The following is a 15,199-nucleotide window of genomic DNA, read 5'->3' as shown; positions in this document are numbered from 1 at the left end:
GATCCATTACTCTGACTCTACCAGATGGAAATATCCAATTATCCACACCAATGCTGGCAGGTTGCTATAAGCACACCAATGACTTGACTAATGGAGGGAAATGCCACTATCCAGTGCTGCATAGTAATTTACCAGTGGCTTATGGGACTAGTGAGTGACATAGATTGTATGGATCATTCCCTATAGTTTAGAAATCTAGAGGAGACTTCATCTTCAAGTTTCCTTTTCTATGAAATGTCATAACATGTTGACCCACTAAGGACCACTTCACCACTTTTCAACTTATCTTTCAACTGTATCATTAACAATGGCTTCCATTATCGCATTGCAACTTTTCAGGAATAGAAAGCCTGCGGTTTCTATTAGCTTGGATTCCCCATCGATGTCACTGGTGGACAGGTTTCTGAACTGCCCACAGACCTCCCATGAGACAGAGTAGAAAAATAATTGTGATATTTTATCATGAATATTAGTGACGACCATTTATATCAAATGAGCTGGTGACCCCCCACCTTCACTTAATGTGGCCCGCAGGTTAATATCAGAATACTGATATTACTGATTTGCAAACATGCCTCGTTTTAATTACTTCAGTCTAAATTAGTAGCCTAACTAGTATTAAAAATGTTGTCTTTTTTATGTCCATGTATTTAGTTCATAACTATAATTAAAAGGCATTTGAAATTACATAAAATGTCAATTTTCAAGATTCCAATTCGAAAATAGTAAAACATTCAGGATTTCAATTCAAATATAGCAAAAAGTAGCTGATCTGTGCGACGCGTTTTGAGCTTGTACATCGGCTGCGACAGTAATATGCAATGTGGCCCTCTGGAGTGAGTGTGGAAACATAGTGGCCCTCTCCATCGTCAAAGTTGCCCTCCCCTGAATTATATGAAGATAGGCTGAAAAGTGGTCCCTTTAATACAAACTACAGTCAGCAACCAAGTTCAAATCTTTCTTTCTGGATGATACATCTCATGTCTACCTTTAAGGACATCAATACATCTTTTTTACTTTAGCATCAGCGAGACAAGTCAGTCAGCTCTGGTAGAGCTTTACGTTTTGACCCAGGGCACCAGATATGGGTTTAACTTTTACAGTCTATGGTTTAACCACAGTCAAGTTAGATTGGATAGTTCTGTTGCATTCATCTAGTGCCCTCTGGTGGACCGAATTATTTTAAACAAAATCATGTATCCATGAAAAATAATGATCAATCAAAACAAATATATATGACATTTTTCTTTTTTAATGAAACGTAGTACATCAAATTGCAATTCATGGTTTTCCTTTTCTTTTACAATGTGAACCACATATATCATACCAACACCTATATGTTAAGTATATAGATTAGCCATTTATTACTTTTTTTAAACAAATAAGTATTGAGAAACAGCTGATAATAGTGTTGGCTCCAGAGAGAGACGTGACACGAGTCGGCCTTTCAGACAGTGAGAAGTGGACAAGACCATTGATTGGTTGAGGGGTAGAGGAAAGGAAACAAGTGTGCCCTCTGTTAACAGCCTAGTCAATGGGGTCAACACTGCAGGTAGGAATAACAAAGTATCAATGTGGCAGAACAACCCTGTTCTGTGTAGTTACTTCCTAGATAACATACTGGAACACAGACAAATTGCAGTAACTAATGTGTTAAAAGGTCATAATTATAACTGCTACTTAACTGCTGTACCAATAATTCTTATGGTGGGAGATGTGAATCGTATGCTCACTTATTTTCCTTGTTTAGGGAGTTGCTGCTTTTTATCATTGTAGGGCCATTTTAGAATACAAAGTTACCACATGCTGAAGTCTAGAATAAATTATTCTCTTAGAGGGATATGGATATTTTAAAAATGTGTTTCTTTGCTCTTCCTGGGACACTTGTAATAAGGGGTATTGCCTTGTAGCTACAAGAAAAACACGGCTAGGCATTGTAAGTAGCTGAGCCACTTTGTTTCAAAAGAAAAGGCATTTTAGGACAACCTAAAACACCTCTGCAGCTGTCCAAAATGACACGTCCAATGAAGACAAAAACGTTCAAAATGTCCCAATTGCCCTTTAAGTTGGAATTTCAGTATGAAAGGAGATGGCAGCATGTCACTGTTCTCACTTTATGCATATTCAAAGATTCACATCCCAACATGAGCAGTTTGCCAGGTTGACCCCTACTGAGAAAGTCAAGACTGAAGTTAGAATCTTTAGGGCAAAGTTCCTACACAACATACAGCCTTCTTTCCTATGTTTTCCCGCTCTGTGGACTTTAACAAAGTTAAAAACAAATTCATTTTTCCATATTTGGAAAAAAGCATGTGCGAGTTCCAAGGGGTCTCACACCAAGTTCAACTTGTTCACCCTCCTTCACATAAGTCAAGCGTTTTACGAGACCTAAATGAACTTCACTCCTCTTCCATCAATGTTGGACTTCCTCTAACCCAATCCAAATCATTTACTGGTATTTTATGTAGAAGAAAAAAAAAGCCTCTGCTACAGACCGCGTTCATCGGACAAATATGTTAGGTTTTTTTATTCTAGCTAGCCAGCAAACAAGTATGACTGCATAAAATGCAAAACTACACATGCATTAAAAAAAATAAACTTAACAGAAATTAAAAACCACCATGCTTAAAACATTAACACAAGAATTCACAATTCTTCTGGATGTGATAAGTGGAGGAGAGTGAACAAGTTCATAGTGTTAGGAGGAGTAGAGAACAGCATCTCTTCAAGTCCATTACGGCCAAGCTACACAGAGCGCGTAGGCGTATAACACACGGATACGCGAGCCCCCCGCAAACGTAGAAATAAAATAGGACTGGATCTAAAAGTGTGTGCGCATCAGAGTTTGACACACACGCTCTGTGTCGCTCGGTCGTTATAAGTGCCATAACATCTGCCAACTAAGTGGTACCTTTGACCTTATTCATAGATAAAAGCATTAATCATGCCAGTATTACGTTAGGGCATAATTGGTTATTATCTGAAATACCTAAAAAGTACACTTCCTTCCATATATTTCCACATTGAATGAATGCAATGTAATAACACAGTTAAGGGTAAAAATTACTCCCATCAACCAATTCAAAACCTGAAATGTGATTGTAGTAACCTAATTCCAGATATTAAAGCTGAATATCGTCAAATTTTAATTAGACGTTATTTGTATCTGCGTCAAATATTACACACAAATGTCTGACTCATGGGACATAGCCGCAATTTGCAACTCTAAATTTTGAATCTAGAGCAATACCCTTCATTGACAGCCCATTCATCTAAATAGAAAAGTCTGATCTACTTGTATTAAACGTTAAACTCACCAACATGGCAGCTGTAAGGCAAGCTTGAATTATCCTCTTTGAATCTGAGTGTTTGTTTCATAGAAATCCACTGTGGACATGTTATAAGTTACATTCTGTCAATAAATTCCGTGCAAGACTGCAGGTGATTATTTTTCTAAGTTTTGGAGTTTGGAAGCACTCGTTTTCATTAACCCAACGTGCTGCTGCTTCTTGCATGTGCAAATTCGAAACAGGTGGTACACAGGGCCGTTCAGTGACTTCCGACGAGCGCTTCCAAACTACAACACTTCACAACTACGGTAGATTTTCATGAAACAAACACTTTGCGTTGGTGAGTTTCACGTTTTACTACAAGCAGATCAGACTTTTATTTTTGGATGAATGGGCTGTCAATGGAGGGTGTTGAAACTCTAGATTCAACCCATTATTTAAAAAAAATCTAGTGTTGCAAATTGCGGCTAGACAACAGTGGGTCGTACTCCTCTCCTCCTAACAAAAGGAGGGGGGAAAAAAGACTAGGACTTCAACATTTCTGAATGAAATAGACCCCTAAGTGGCTTTAATCGTCTTCTGTACCAACTGAACTCAAGCGAACCTTTCCACGCATCCACGTCTAAATAATGCACACACCCCTTGAAATAAAAATAAACACAATGAGCTGCACCCCAACGCCTACACCTCGCACAGCAGCCAATTTATGACGAGTCACTCAAGTACACCCGCTAGCACGTTGTGGTGGAGGGTTAGTGGGATGACACCTCTGCAAGAACATTTGTGATTTATGCTTTTTCTAACAGCACCGATTATCTTCCAATAAGTTAAATCAATCATTTCCCAGGCAGGCTGAGGAGGAATAGAGGTGGATGAATACAAGTAGACCCCATTCGCTGAAACGCTCCAACACAAGAAAAACCTTCCACTGCATGTGTATGTGTTGCAGCCAGATGTGTGCGCACAGTCGTTGTACGTTTCAAGCCAAATGATAATCAGCCACGATTGACCACGAGTGAGCCTGCGTGTGGCCCCAAGTAGACTACAATAGTGGGTGGGGCAGGTGGGGTTGAATGGAAGAATAGTAACTTGGTTTTGCATGAGTTAGGTGAAAGCGAAGTGCAAAATCATTATTGCAACTCTCATTAGAACATCACACAATCACATAAAAACAGCAGCTGCTTTTTTTTTTAATAAGACTAAGGGAAGGGGGTGTCAAAGTCTGCAAACAGGCTGATGTTTCTTGTGACAACAAAATAAAATAAAATCCTTTTCAATAACTGAAAAACAAAAGGGTACATGTGGTAAAAGTAAAATGAACTTGGCTATAACTGCTGCAGTGGCAACAAACCTAACATTTGAACACTGGTGGTTGAAAGAGTGGAAAAAAGAAAAGAAAAGACGACTGGCCGAGCTAATTCTAACATTGCTGTTGAAGCAGAGAAGTTAGCAAACGACAGGGTCAAAAGATCAAAACATCAATAGCCTGCTATTGGTATAGAGAGCCATCAATCGAGTAGCCAGAGTAACTAGTTAAACTAGTTACAGGCGGCGGAGGAGGCGGGAAGATGCCACAGAGACGCACTCCTATTGGTTGACCTAGGTTGCCGGTTGGCAGGCATCGTCGATTGAGAACTGCGATCAAACTTGTAACAGAAAGGAGTAGACAGGTTGCTTCAAGCGAAGATGGGTCACCCGACATAAGTTGGTTCCAGCGTTTGGCAAAACAACTGAAGTCACTGAGTGTGAGCCGATTCGATCATGGCCCTCGTTTCCTTGTTAAGGGGATGGGTGACGATGAGGGAAGGAGGGGGGAGGTAAAGGGAGGGAGACAGAAGGCGAGGAAGCAGGGACAAAAAGATGTCAACGATCAAGTGGCTTTTATTTTGAAGCAGCATAGTGCATTTTGTTCCTCCCCCATAGAGGCAGTCTGCATCTCTTGTCGGTGACTTCCTATCGTCGTCTCCTTTCCAGTGGCTCCGCTTCTTCGACGCGTCACTGGTATCTGAGAAGGCTGTGTGATCTCTTCCCAACACCCACAGTCAGTCAGTTAAGTGCTTCAAGCCAGGATCATCGAAGTAAGTAAAGGAGCCGACGAACAGGATCCAGCTGCCACTAAAAAACTAAATGGAATGCCTCCCGCCCCTGTTTTGTCAGCCCTGCATAACTGCACAGCCAGCCATCCAACTGTCCGTTTGTCCTTTTTTTTTCTTCTTTTTTTCCGTCCGACTGTTGGTCTGTCTGTGTCTGCCTTAAAACATATCCACCCCTCCCTTCCCAAATTGCCAGACCTTGGCTCCAAAAGCCTCCTCTCTTCCGTGCAGTCCAGGCAGCCAAATCAGATCATCCTGTTGCGTTTATGAGTAGGTGAGTCTGTGATGACATCGTTGCACTGGGTGGAGTTTCTTTTCCTGGTCCCTCCGCCTCCGGCAGAGGCGGAGCCTGTGGAGTCCAGATGCAGGGCCATCTCCTCAGAGATGAAGGTGTTCAGGTCCACGTCATGGAGCCCGTTGCGCCTGCGGCACACCGGTCCAGATCCAGCACTGCCACCGCCGCCGCCTCCGCCGGCCCCTCCCCCACCGTTACTGCCACCACTGCTGCCCCCGCTTACGTGCGTGGGAGACCCCGGGGCACCGGAACGCACACTGATGCTCGCCATGGCTCCACTTAGGCCTGGGGAATGGAGAGGAAGTGGCAGGTTAGAATGAGGAATGGATGAAAGCAACTGGACAAAAGGAGGAATTAGAAGAAGCCTACACTGACTGAACATCAAATACTGGACAGGAGGGCCGCATGGACTACTGTAGACAATATCCTCCTGCTTAGTCCCAGGTGGGAGGAGCTATAGATGGGCATTTACACTGCACATTACAGTGCACACCTGGAATAATTGTGATTAGTACTCAATTGAAGTAGGCCCTTTAAAAAAGGCAGCCACTTAACCCATTGGTGTTTTAAACATTGTTATAATTTAGCTATTGAAAAATAGCAGATCTACAAGCCCATAGCGCGCCACTCGGTGGCACGCTATGAGCTTGTAGATCTGCTATTTTTGAAAATAAAAACTGGAAGATTTAGATTTTTTTTTTAATTTAGACGTCAGGTCTGAATGGGTTAAAGCCGATTTACCCACAAACTCGAAAATATCATTATGTCCCCAATGGTGGTGGTCTAGTAATTACACTGCGACAAAAAAAAAGCCAACCAATCAAGCTAGCTCCCAAAACGTAAGTTCAAGTCACCAAATCAGGTTGTTCGGTTTTCTCAGTCACTGTTCATCAGCTTTGAAATCGAGGACTGGAGAATAGGGTCACTGGGTTCAGGCTTTCTCTTAACAGTTGCATTTGTTTGGACGTGTGCCAGTATACAGAATCTGAAGCAGCTCTCGCACTCTCTCACCCCCTCGTCTGCCACTTACACTGAACAATGCCATTACCATGAGAATCCTGTACTAGTGCACCAACCTCACCAAAACCAACATCTTGTAAGTGCAAAGATATATGGTCATTTAAAAAATAAAGTGACTGCCAATAAATGCAACTATATGAAAGCAGCAAAATATACAACACTCACTGCAGCCACTAAATCAAGGAGTCTGCTTTCATAGATTGTTTTCTCCTAAACCCAGCAATGCATGTTGCCTTGCTAGAAATAAACTATTTTCGTGTAGAAGCCAACCTAACGCAGGCATCAATTAGCCTGGTTTCCAGCCTGATCCGTGATTTGTTTTGTCACTTCGCTAGTCAGTCTGGAAAGGGTCCTATCTCCAAGGTAGGCACTAGGTAGGACATGCAAGCTTCCGATTGGCCTGTGGTGCGGATTGGGGAAAAATAAAAACACCAGTTTAACGTATCAATGTGCACTGCCGTGCGTAGCAACTGCTGTTGCCCTGCAACATACGCATCATTCACTAAACTCACCCCACACAGCCGTCAGTTTTTGTGGACTACTGAATCAAATTAGTGTTTACTTTTTACTGTAGGTTTTACTATCGAGTCTCGAACTAGCGTAATGTTTTTCAACAAAAGCATGGACAGAGTGGCGCTGGCTGATGAACAGGAGACTTTATTAAAACAGGACCCTTTCCAGACTGAGTAGCGAAGTGACAAAACAAATCACGGAAAGCAGCGAATAAGGCTGGAAACTAGGCTAGGAAACTATTCCATTTCCAACAGTTCTACACAGTAACACTATACAAAGTACCTGTATCTCCACGTGTTAGGAAATAATGAGGTAGTCTATTTAATACACCTATATCAATAGTCTGCTGCTAGTAGGAGTCAATCATGTATCACAGTGATAGAAACGTTACAGGCCCGGCCTTGGGAAGTGGTGAGATGATGGTGACATACTGACAAATGACACCTGCTGACAGAAGCATGCTTTTATTACACACAGTAACCTTTACCACCAAATGCCCAACCCAAACCACATCAACCTACTTGACCCTAGCCCAACAGAATGATATCCACACACACACACACACACACGGACAAACTTGAACACAAACATGCACATCATATGTCAAGAAATCAGTCTACTGTAACTTGAGTAAAACCAGAGAAGCTGGTGCATTTACCCACTTATACATAGCCCATTAATAGCCCTTGCAGCAATTTAGTCAAACTCGTTATTCAGACATGCAGTACATCTGTGTGAACAACAAAGTGAGGCCCTCTAAGGCCCCCATTTACACTGGCAGACAAATCTAGCTTGAATCAGATCTGTGCCATATCGAGATTGAAATCCGATTGGTTTAAATGAGTCCAAGATGTCACATGACTCATTTAAACAAATCAGATTCCAAGTTCCAACCTATAGGCTTAGTATGAAATCTTTTTAATTCAGTCAGTCTAATGGTTCAGTCACCCATGCAAAATGCAGCGTACATGAGAAGGTTGAAGTATCCTTTTAATCGTGTCATAATAAAATATATACACCTGGTAAAAAAAAAAAAAACACTATCTTACCATGCAATGCTATGGCCTCCCTGAAGGGTTGAAGGTCTGTCTCCACAGAGGAGCCTGTCTCAGAGGAAGGGTTAGCCCGGCTAACCATGGCCAGCCGTGGGTTGGCCCTGCTACTCCTGGGAGGCGGAGCTTTGCCACAGAGGAAGCTGATCAGGTCCTCCCTGCGTATGGTTCTCCTACGCTTTTTCACCCAAGCCAACACATCCTGGAATAATGGAACAGAATATGCATCCCTTAATTGGATATCAAAAAGTAAAACCTAATAACCTTTAAAGCTTCTAGAGCAAGGGCTTATGGGACAGGCGCTTAGCCGGATGTAAACTCAAAACATCATGATTGGATCAGTTTGTGATCAACGCCCTAACTGGTCGGTCTAGTATGGGACGTCCATCCACAGTGCTAATTTCTTGCCTTGTAGCTCATCACTGTTTGTTTCAATCTTGTTTACTACTAGAACAAGCAGAAGAATATCACAGAAGTTGAATGCGGCCCGCTGATATTAATGAAGTGGGTTTTATTACAAAAATACTAAAACTATTAAGAAACGCAAGTCAAACCTTGTTGCGACGTTGGTGGCCAATTTGGATGCCCAAGTCAAAGCTTCTCTGATGGGCCTCCACGCTCTCTGAAAAAGATACCCAAAGAAATAAGATGGAAACCAGGCAGGTATAGAAATGATCAGAATGAATAAATCCTTCTCAGAAACAACTGCAATAAATATAAACACAGGTTTCTATGTCAAACATAACTGTAGCAAAGTTAAGTAGCATAGGCTAAAAATCTGCATTGGGAAAGTCTGTGTGTGTGAACTAAAACACATGCTACCAACTGCTCAGTCCAAGAGGCTTGTCTGTCTTTCAGTCAACATTAACTGGTGTGTATAATTCAAAACAAGACAATCATGAATAAAAGTGCTGTAAGGAGTGTAGTAGCTAAATCGTTACATGACATGATGAGATAACATTTTTCATTTCCAAGTACAATGACTGCAAGCTTACTGCCAATGTTATGACACATAATTGACATTAGGTGACATCTAAATTCAATGTTACGTCCAACTCACAGCCAGGGCATTTTGATGAGATGTGCTCCTTACCTTTGTAGAGGTTGGTGACCGCAGTTGCAGCATTTTGAAATGGCACCCACAATGACAGACCCTGTTGATGGCATACTCGGTCTGTGGGGAGAAAAGAATATGTGCATCCATTTACAAATGTGTACCGTATTGTACCAGTGTATACATGTGTAACCAGGTAGACCTGTTACTATGGCAACATCAGCCAGGTGCTCCTTGTTTCAAATTAAGGGTGGGGTTTATTGGCAGACAGGTTTAAAAGGGCTGGGCTGCTTTCATTCAGGGGATCCCCTAGCTTGCTGTAAGGTTGGCGTATCTGAGGAGGACAAGAGTTTGAAGGCATGGCTTTTCCTAAATGTATCAGCATACTGGCTGCCTGGTGAATTAGTATGTAGAAATGCCCTTATTCCATGCTGCTGTGCTCCTCCTCCGGTACGCCAGCCAAGTGTATGGTACAGTATAGTATGTCTTGGTGGTTTATATGATGTTGACTTTTAATATGAGTATTTTAAAAGAATAACTATGTGTACAAAACGAAAAGAGAATAAAATGCCTTGTTTGAAATCCCAATATGTCTTATTTCCATGCTCAACCTTGGTCACACGAACCTGTGCTTTCTATTGTTAAAGAGGACCTTCCCTCTAGAAAAAGGTGGCGTAGTTTAGTAGGCATTAAGTATATTTTATTATTCTTCCCTCAAAAGTCCCCCCTGCTACACATGTATCGACATCAGTATATTAAATACCAATAGAAACGTATTGACATTCGAACCACATTCTGCTGTCTGTCTACTGTTAACATACTGCGTCTGCAATTCGGCTATTACGCCAGTAATAGCTTGTGTTGTGTCATTATACACAGATAACAAAAAGGTCCGAGGTGTGCGATAGTTCGCCGATTACAGGGCTTGTATGAAGACCCATTTGATTTCCATTCGCCATTTTGTCTTGCATCTTGGTAGACACTGCTTTAGCATTAAAAATAACTGTCAGTCAGCGCTAGATGGCCAACTCCGCAGCTTGCTTGGAGCTCCGAAAGTCCTGACACTTAACTGCCCTCTCAGCAGTAAAGTTGCAAAGCCATGATGTCAAAAGACAACACGGGTTGACGTAACGATGTAATGTACTCTTGCGGATTTGATCTACCGTTGTACTACAAACTACCCAACACAATGCTGTCATAACACATGGTAGACAAAACAATTATCCCATAACGTTAAGCTAACCTAAAATATCCTCGCCATTTTGTTTTGATTGTAACGCTAGGCTATGCAACGCCAATAAAAGTGCCCACTCAGCAACAGACCAGATGTTTGAAAGCAAAGCAATATTACGCGGACAGTGGTTCGTTTACTTGTATAAATGTGAACTCCACACACAAGCCTGTGGCTTGATCTGTAAGGTAACCGTGACAGCGCCGAGGCAGTCTGTCAACAGAGAATGTCGCGTAGCTATGATTGTTTTTACCATCGCCATTTTGTAACTTAGCCCTGGCTAAAGTTACGTTAGCCAGCTAGCTAGTACTGCTAGTAAACACGGTTCATCAGTCAGCTCCGGGGCAGATATGAGCTAAATAAATGACATTTTGCGTTCGTCAGTCACCACGAAGAGCAACATTTGTCAAAAAGAACCGATCAGGTCTTATGTTGCCAACAGACGCTAAATTTAAACAGGTGTTATGCCATTTTTTGTATCCACGTTAGAATCTGCCTCCCCTCCAAGTTTAACCATGTTTTTAATACCCCATTTGGATTGCACGTGACAAAATCAATTTTAAGACTGTATTACTAACTGTTGGATTATAAAACTGTCCATTAACCTGTCAAAAACAGCCTCGTCGTTTAAAAGAATAAATAATAAAGTAGCCTAAAGTACCCTGGCTCGCTCCACACCCTGGCTAATCTAAAGTAAACGAAGAAAATAACCGCATTATACACGTCAACAAGAAGGAATATGGAGGTGGATAACAATCATAACATAGTCCTTATCACATTAAAAAATGTGTCTTTCGTTATACTGACTTCAGGGGTGAACAGATTCTGACGGGACACATTTTTTTGCATAACACATGTCCTAATCAGCTGCTGTGTACTGTAGCATTTGCAGCAGGCTGGTTATCGCTGGCAGGCTGTGATGTAAATATGTAATATACATGTCATGTTATATCATCTATATATCTCTGAGAGGGTACCAAAGGTAACCAAATTGATATAGTTAAATGTAGTATCCACTAAGAGTTAAATTAACTGTATGTAGACAGCTAGTAGCCAGTACTAAGAAGTTAACTAGTTTAAAAAAAAGAAGAAAAAGGGCAAGATAGTCGTGTTCAAGTGTGGTTACCTTTGTAAAGCTGCGCTACGGCGGTAGCAGAGTTCTGGAAGAGATGCCACAGTTTGTCCTGGTCGTTATCGGCCTCTTCCTCGGTAGGCTCCCTCTGCTCCGCCTCGGCCAGGCACTGCCGCTCCCATTTTGAGAACCAATGCTCGGGTCCGTGTTCCTGAATCTCCGAGTCCCCGTCGACGTCCTTCTTCTCCTCCATTTACTACCACCGCGACAAAAACTGGGGGAAATCACGACGTTTTTGGCGACTCTAAAAGACGGGGAGGCTGATCGCGGGGGGTGGGGGGGCTGAAATTATGTTAGTAAATTCATGAGTAATATTAGTGTTTTTCACTATTAATAGAAAATAGTTCATGGGTCTTCCCCTCTGGTACGGTTTGTAAAGGGACGCTAAACTATTTTCTCCACTTGCCGACGTCGGAATATATACAAGTCAACGTAGCGTGGTGTGCTCTTTAGCCCGCCCCTTAGTAATTTCTCCTGCGCCGATTGACTACAATTGCACTGCAGGGCGGGTCAGGTATTTCACCTAAAAACGTTATTGGCTGAACGAGATATCAGTCAGAGAAATGACACAAAGAGAACTCCATGAAAATTCCTTATTACTAAAGCTTGTGTGAGGGTCAGCGTTTATTATACTACATTTTGCTGGAAATAAAAGGTGAAACCTATACATCTTGCACGGCGCCAATGAGTGATATTGCTCGCTCATGGCAACATGGACAGTAGTAGCTCTGTTAAGTGGCACGTTGAGGAAAATATATGGCCTTGGTCATCATGGCATCATTTATCATTAGTTTAAGGTCTGCACTTTATGGTACTATGGCCTGCACTCTGCACTCATGTAAAATCAAAGGCCTACATCAGTCTTTCCTTATTTCCCTCCAAATAAAAGTTTAAGGGCTTCCAGTTCCATCTCTCTCTCCTGAAAAGTCGAAGCAAAAACGGAATTTGTAGGCATGTTGATGAAATACCCTCGGTCTGCTGAACTCGAAACGAAATAATATAAGAAAATAAATAGTAAGACAATAAGATACTGATAAGATTAATGAGAATGAGTCAGCTCTATCTTGCGGCAGGCATCTGCTTGGCGACAAGAGGCCGGTGCAGCACCAGATGTAGCCAGTAGATGGGGATATTCTCTCCTTGTTGGAAGCTAATCTGTTTGAGCATTGCAGCTACGGTTGTTTTTGACAGATGGACCGACATAAATGAATGGACATAACATCTCATCTTTGCGTTCTATGAGTTACAACCATAGAGTTATAAAGGTTACAACAAAGAGATGAGTCCCCGAAACAAACAAAACCAAAAAAATATGACAAGCGCGAAGACCCAATATAATTAACTCAATAGATGCCTGTTTGACTGTTTGTTGTATAATGTGTTTCCTCTGATTAACCCCACCTTATGGTTTCAACTTTCAATCGTAGATGTGGTTTTCAATAACCGACAAGAAAATGGCCTAGTCCGGACTGGATGGGTAATAACTAATGTCGGGCCTCTTCACAGAAAATAGCCTAAAATACACTTTTTAATTCATATTTATTAATTTAAATAAGTTGTCCCAGAAATACATTTCGTTTAGAGAAAGCATGACTGACTGCAACTGGATATAGCCTATACATTTTAATATTTAATCTTTCAATTGCATTGCTTGCAGCCTTGTACAATGCATTATTACAGTAATGCTAGTCATGTTTTGTTCCTATAATATTAAAATTATTCTATTATAAATGTAATTGATTTATTGTACAGCAATGTCTTCTATATATTCTATATGTTATCTGAATTATTTTACAATACTGAAAATGTTCTCTAGGCCTATAGGTTTTAATTGAACACATTTTGTATCAATTTTATGAAACTTGAATCGATTTTGTGAAAGTTATATTTAACATGTCACATAGTAAACATAAACAACAAACAATAATTACAAAGTCAGGCTCATGTGGTTGATGGTCAAAATTATGCAAATTAAATGGCCCCCTATTGCGTCTATAGCCGCAGTGGAGCTAGTAGGCCTATTGCAGTTGTTTTCAGTCAGATATTATTATGAAGCAATTTATAATCTAATTAAATTCATGGCCCCACTCCCCACTGCATTTGATTTCCTTTTACATTCATGTAAAACCCGGGGTGTATGCAATAATTGTACAGACCCCATCATATAACTGAAGCCTATTGCTCTATGGTTCAATTGGCTATGGATGTCGAAACACTGGCTAGTCGTTTCAACATCCCATAGCCAAGAGCGATCGCTCGCACTGTAATTGGTTAATTGTAATTGTAATTATGATATTCTTGAGGGATGCTTAACTGAGGAGGATGGTACAGAGAAAATCCTGATTCCTTCAGTAGGTTTTGTGACCTGCACAGTGCAGTCAGCTAATTATCAAACCCACAAGGGTGTGTGACTACTCAAACCACCATTGATCTCATTCTTACCTCGGACAAATCCAGAATCTCCAAGAAAAGGGTTATTGTGTGCGGGTTAACGATAATTTTATGATTTTCTGTACCAGCAAAAAACTAAAACTAAAGACCGGCTGTCACAAAACATATCTAGGGACCTCAAAACCTACTCTTGTGAGGCCTTTAAACAAGAACTGGAGAATCAAGCTAAAAGCAATTGGTTTTGATAGCACATCAGTGAGCTGGATGTAATCCATTATGATGAATTCCTGTTCTGTTCTTTAACTATATAGAAGTGTCTATTTGTACGTCTCTAAATGTTTTGATGAATTGAACAAGGTGGACCCTGTTGTAAACAAGTGTAATGCTTAATTGGGTCGTCCACTCACAGTTAACAGTCTTTGTATTGAATTTGTGCTTGAAATGTAGCCTACTGTAATTCTGCAAACTGTTAATAAATATTTCAATCAATCAATCAATCAATCAATCAATCAATCAATCAATCAATCCTACCTGGAGGGAAGAGAACAGATAGTGGAGGTGAACGGAACACTGTCCCCCCCCCCCCTCCCAGTGAGTTGTGGCGTTCCACAAGGAAGCATACTAGGGGCTTTACTGTTCCTAATATATGTAACTTGTTCCTGTTCGCAGATGACTCAGCACTGCTGGTCTCGGACAGGAACAAACTGCAGGTTGAAAAGACCCTCAGCTCTAAACTCTGTAGAATCTGCACCTGGCTCGCTGATAAAAACTATCTTTACACAGGGAAAAACTGAATCCATTCTTTTTGGATCAATAGTAGCCTAATCTCAGCAAGGCAGATGACTTCTTGGTTAGAGTGGGTGACAATATTATCACACGAAAATATGAAATTACCTACCTAGGTTCCATCCTGGAGGCAGATCTTTCCGTGATAAAATGGCCACCAACGTAATCAAAAAAGTTAACCCAAGAACAAGATTCCTAGTAGGATCTCCTCACTGGTCAATAAAAACACAATGAAGACCCTAAAGGCCTATTCATAGTCTGGATTTTCGGTGATGAGGTGACCACCGCTCCGGTGGTGAGCTGACCACCGGAGCTGAAATAACGTTGAGCGGTGGTGAGTAA

At 41.3% G+C, this 15,199-nt stretch overlaps 1 protein-coding gene and 1 long non-coding RNA gene across 2 annotated transcripts; one reads left to right on the top strand and one right to left on the bottom strand.

The window, feature by feature from the left end:
• The first annotated feature begins 1,206 nt into the window (after positions 1-1,206).
• LOC310869383 lies at positions 1,207-3,801 on the top strand. Its single transcript, XR_014570151.1, has 2 exons — positions 1,207-1,860; positions 1,895-3,801. It is a non-coding gene; the product is annotated as an uncharacterized lncRNA (long non-coding RNA).
• Positions 3,802-3,950: 149 nt separating this feature from the next.
• hapstr1a (HUWE1 associated protein modifying stress responses a) lies at positions 3,951-12,082 on the bottom strand. The gene is made up of 5 exons (XM_083780099.1): positions 11,675-12,082; positions 9,357-9,437; positions 8,818-8,885; positions 8,261-8,465; positions 3,951-5,963 (listed from the first exon to the last, which is right to left on the bottom strand). The coding sequence occupies exons 1-5, from the start codon at positions 11,871-11,873 to the stop codon at positions 5,629-5,631; spliced, it is 888 nt and encodes a 295-aa protein (XP_083636225.1). The 5' UTR covers positions 11,874-12,082; the 3' UTR covers positions 3,951-5,628.
• Between the last annotated feature and the right edge of the window lie 3,117 nt (positions 12,083-15,199).

Source organism: Protomyctophum parallelum, assembly GCF_964188405.1.
Source record: "Protomyctophum parallelum genome assembly, chromosome: 13".
NCBI classification, from domain to species: Eukaryota; Metazoa; Chordata; class Actinopteri; order Myctophiformes; family Myctophidae; genus Protomyctophum; species Protomyctophum parallelum.
Note: the sequence above shows the minus strand (reverse complement) of the source record. Positions and strands in the feature narration are given on the sequence as shown.

Excerpts from the sequence above, each read along its gene's own strand:
- hapstr1a (XM_083780099.1), bottom strand. The coding sequence starts at position 11,873 with ATGGAGGAGAAGAAGGACGTCGACGGGGACTCGGAGATTCAGGAACAC. Across the intron at positions 9,438-11,674 it reads CGTAGCGCAGCTTTACAAAG|ACCGAGTATGCCATCAACAG; the intron begins GTAACCACACTT and ends TTCTCCCCACAG. Across the intron at positions 5,964-8,260 it reads GGAGGCCATAGCATTGCATG|GCCTAAGTGGAGCCATGGCG; the intron begins GTAAGATAGTGT and ends TCCATTCCCCAG.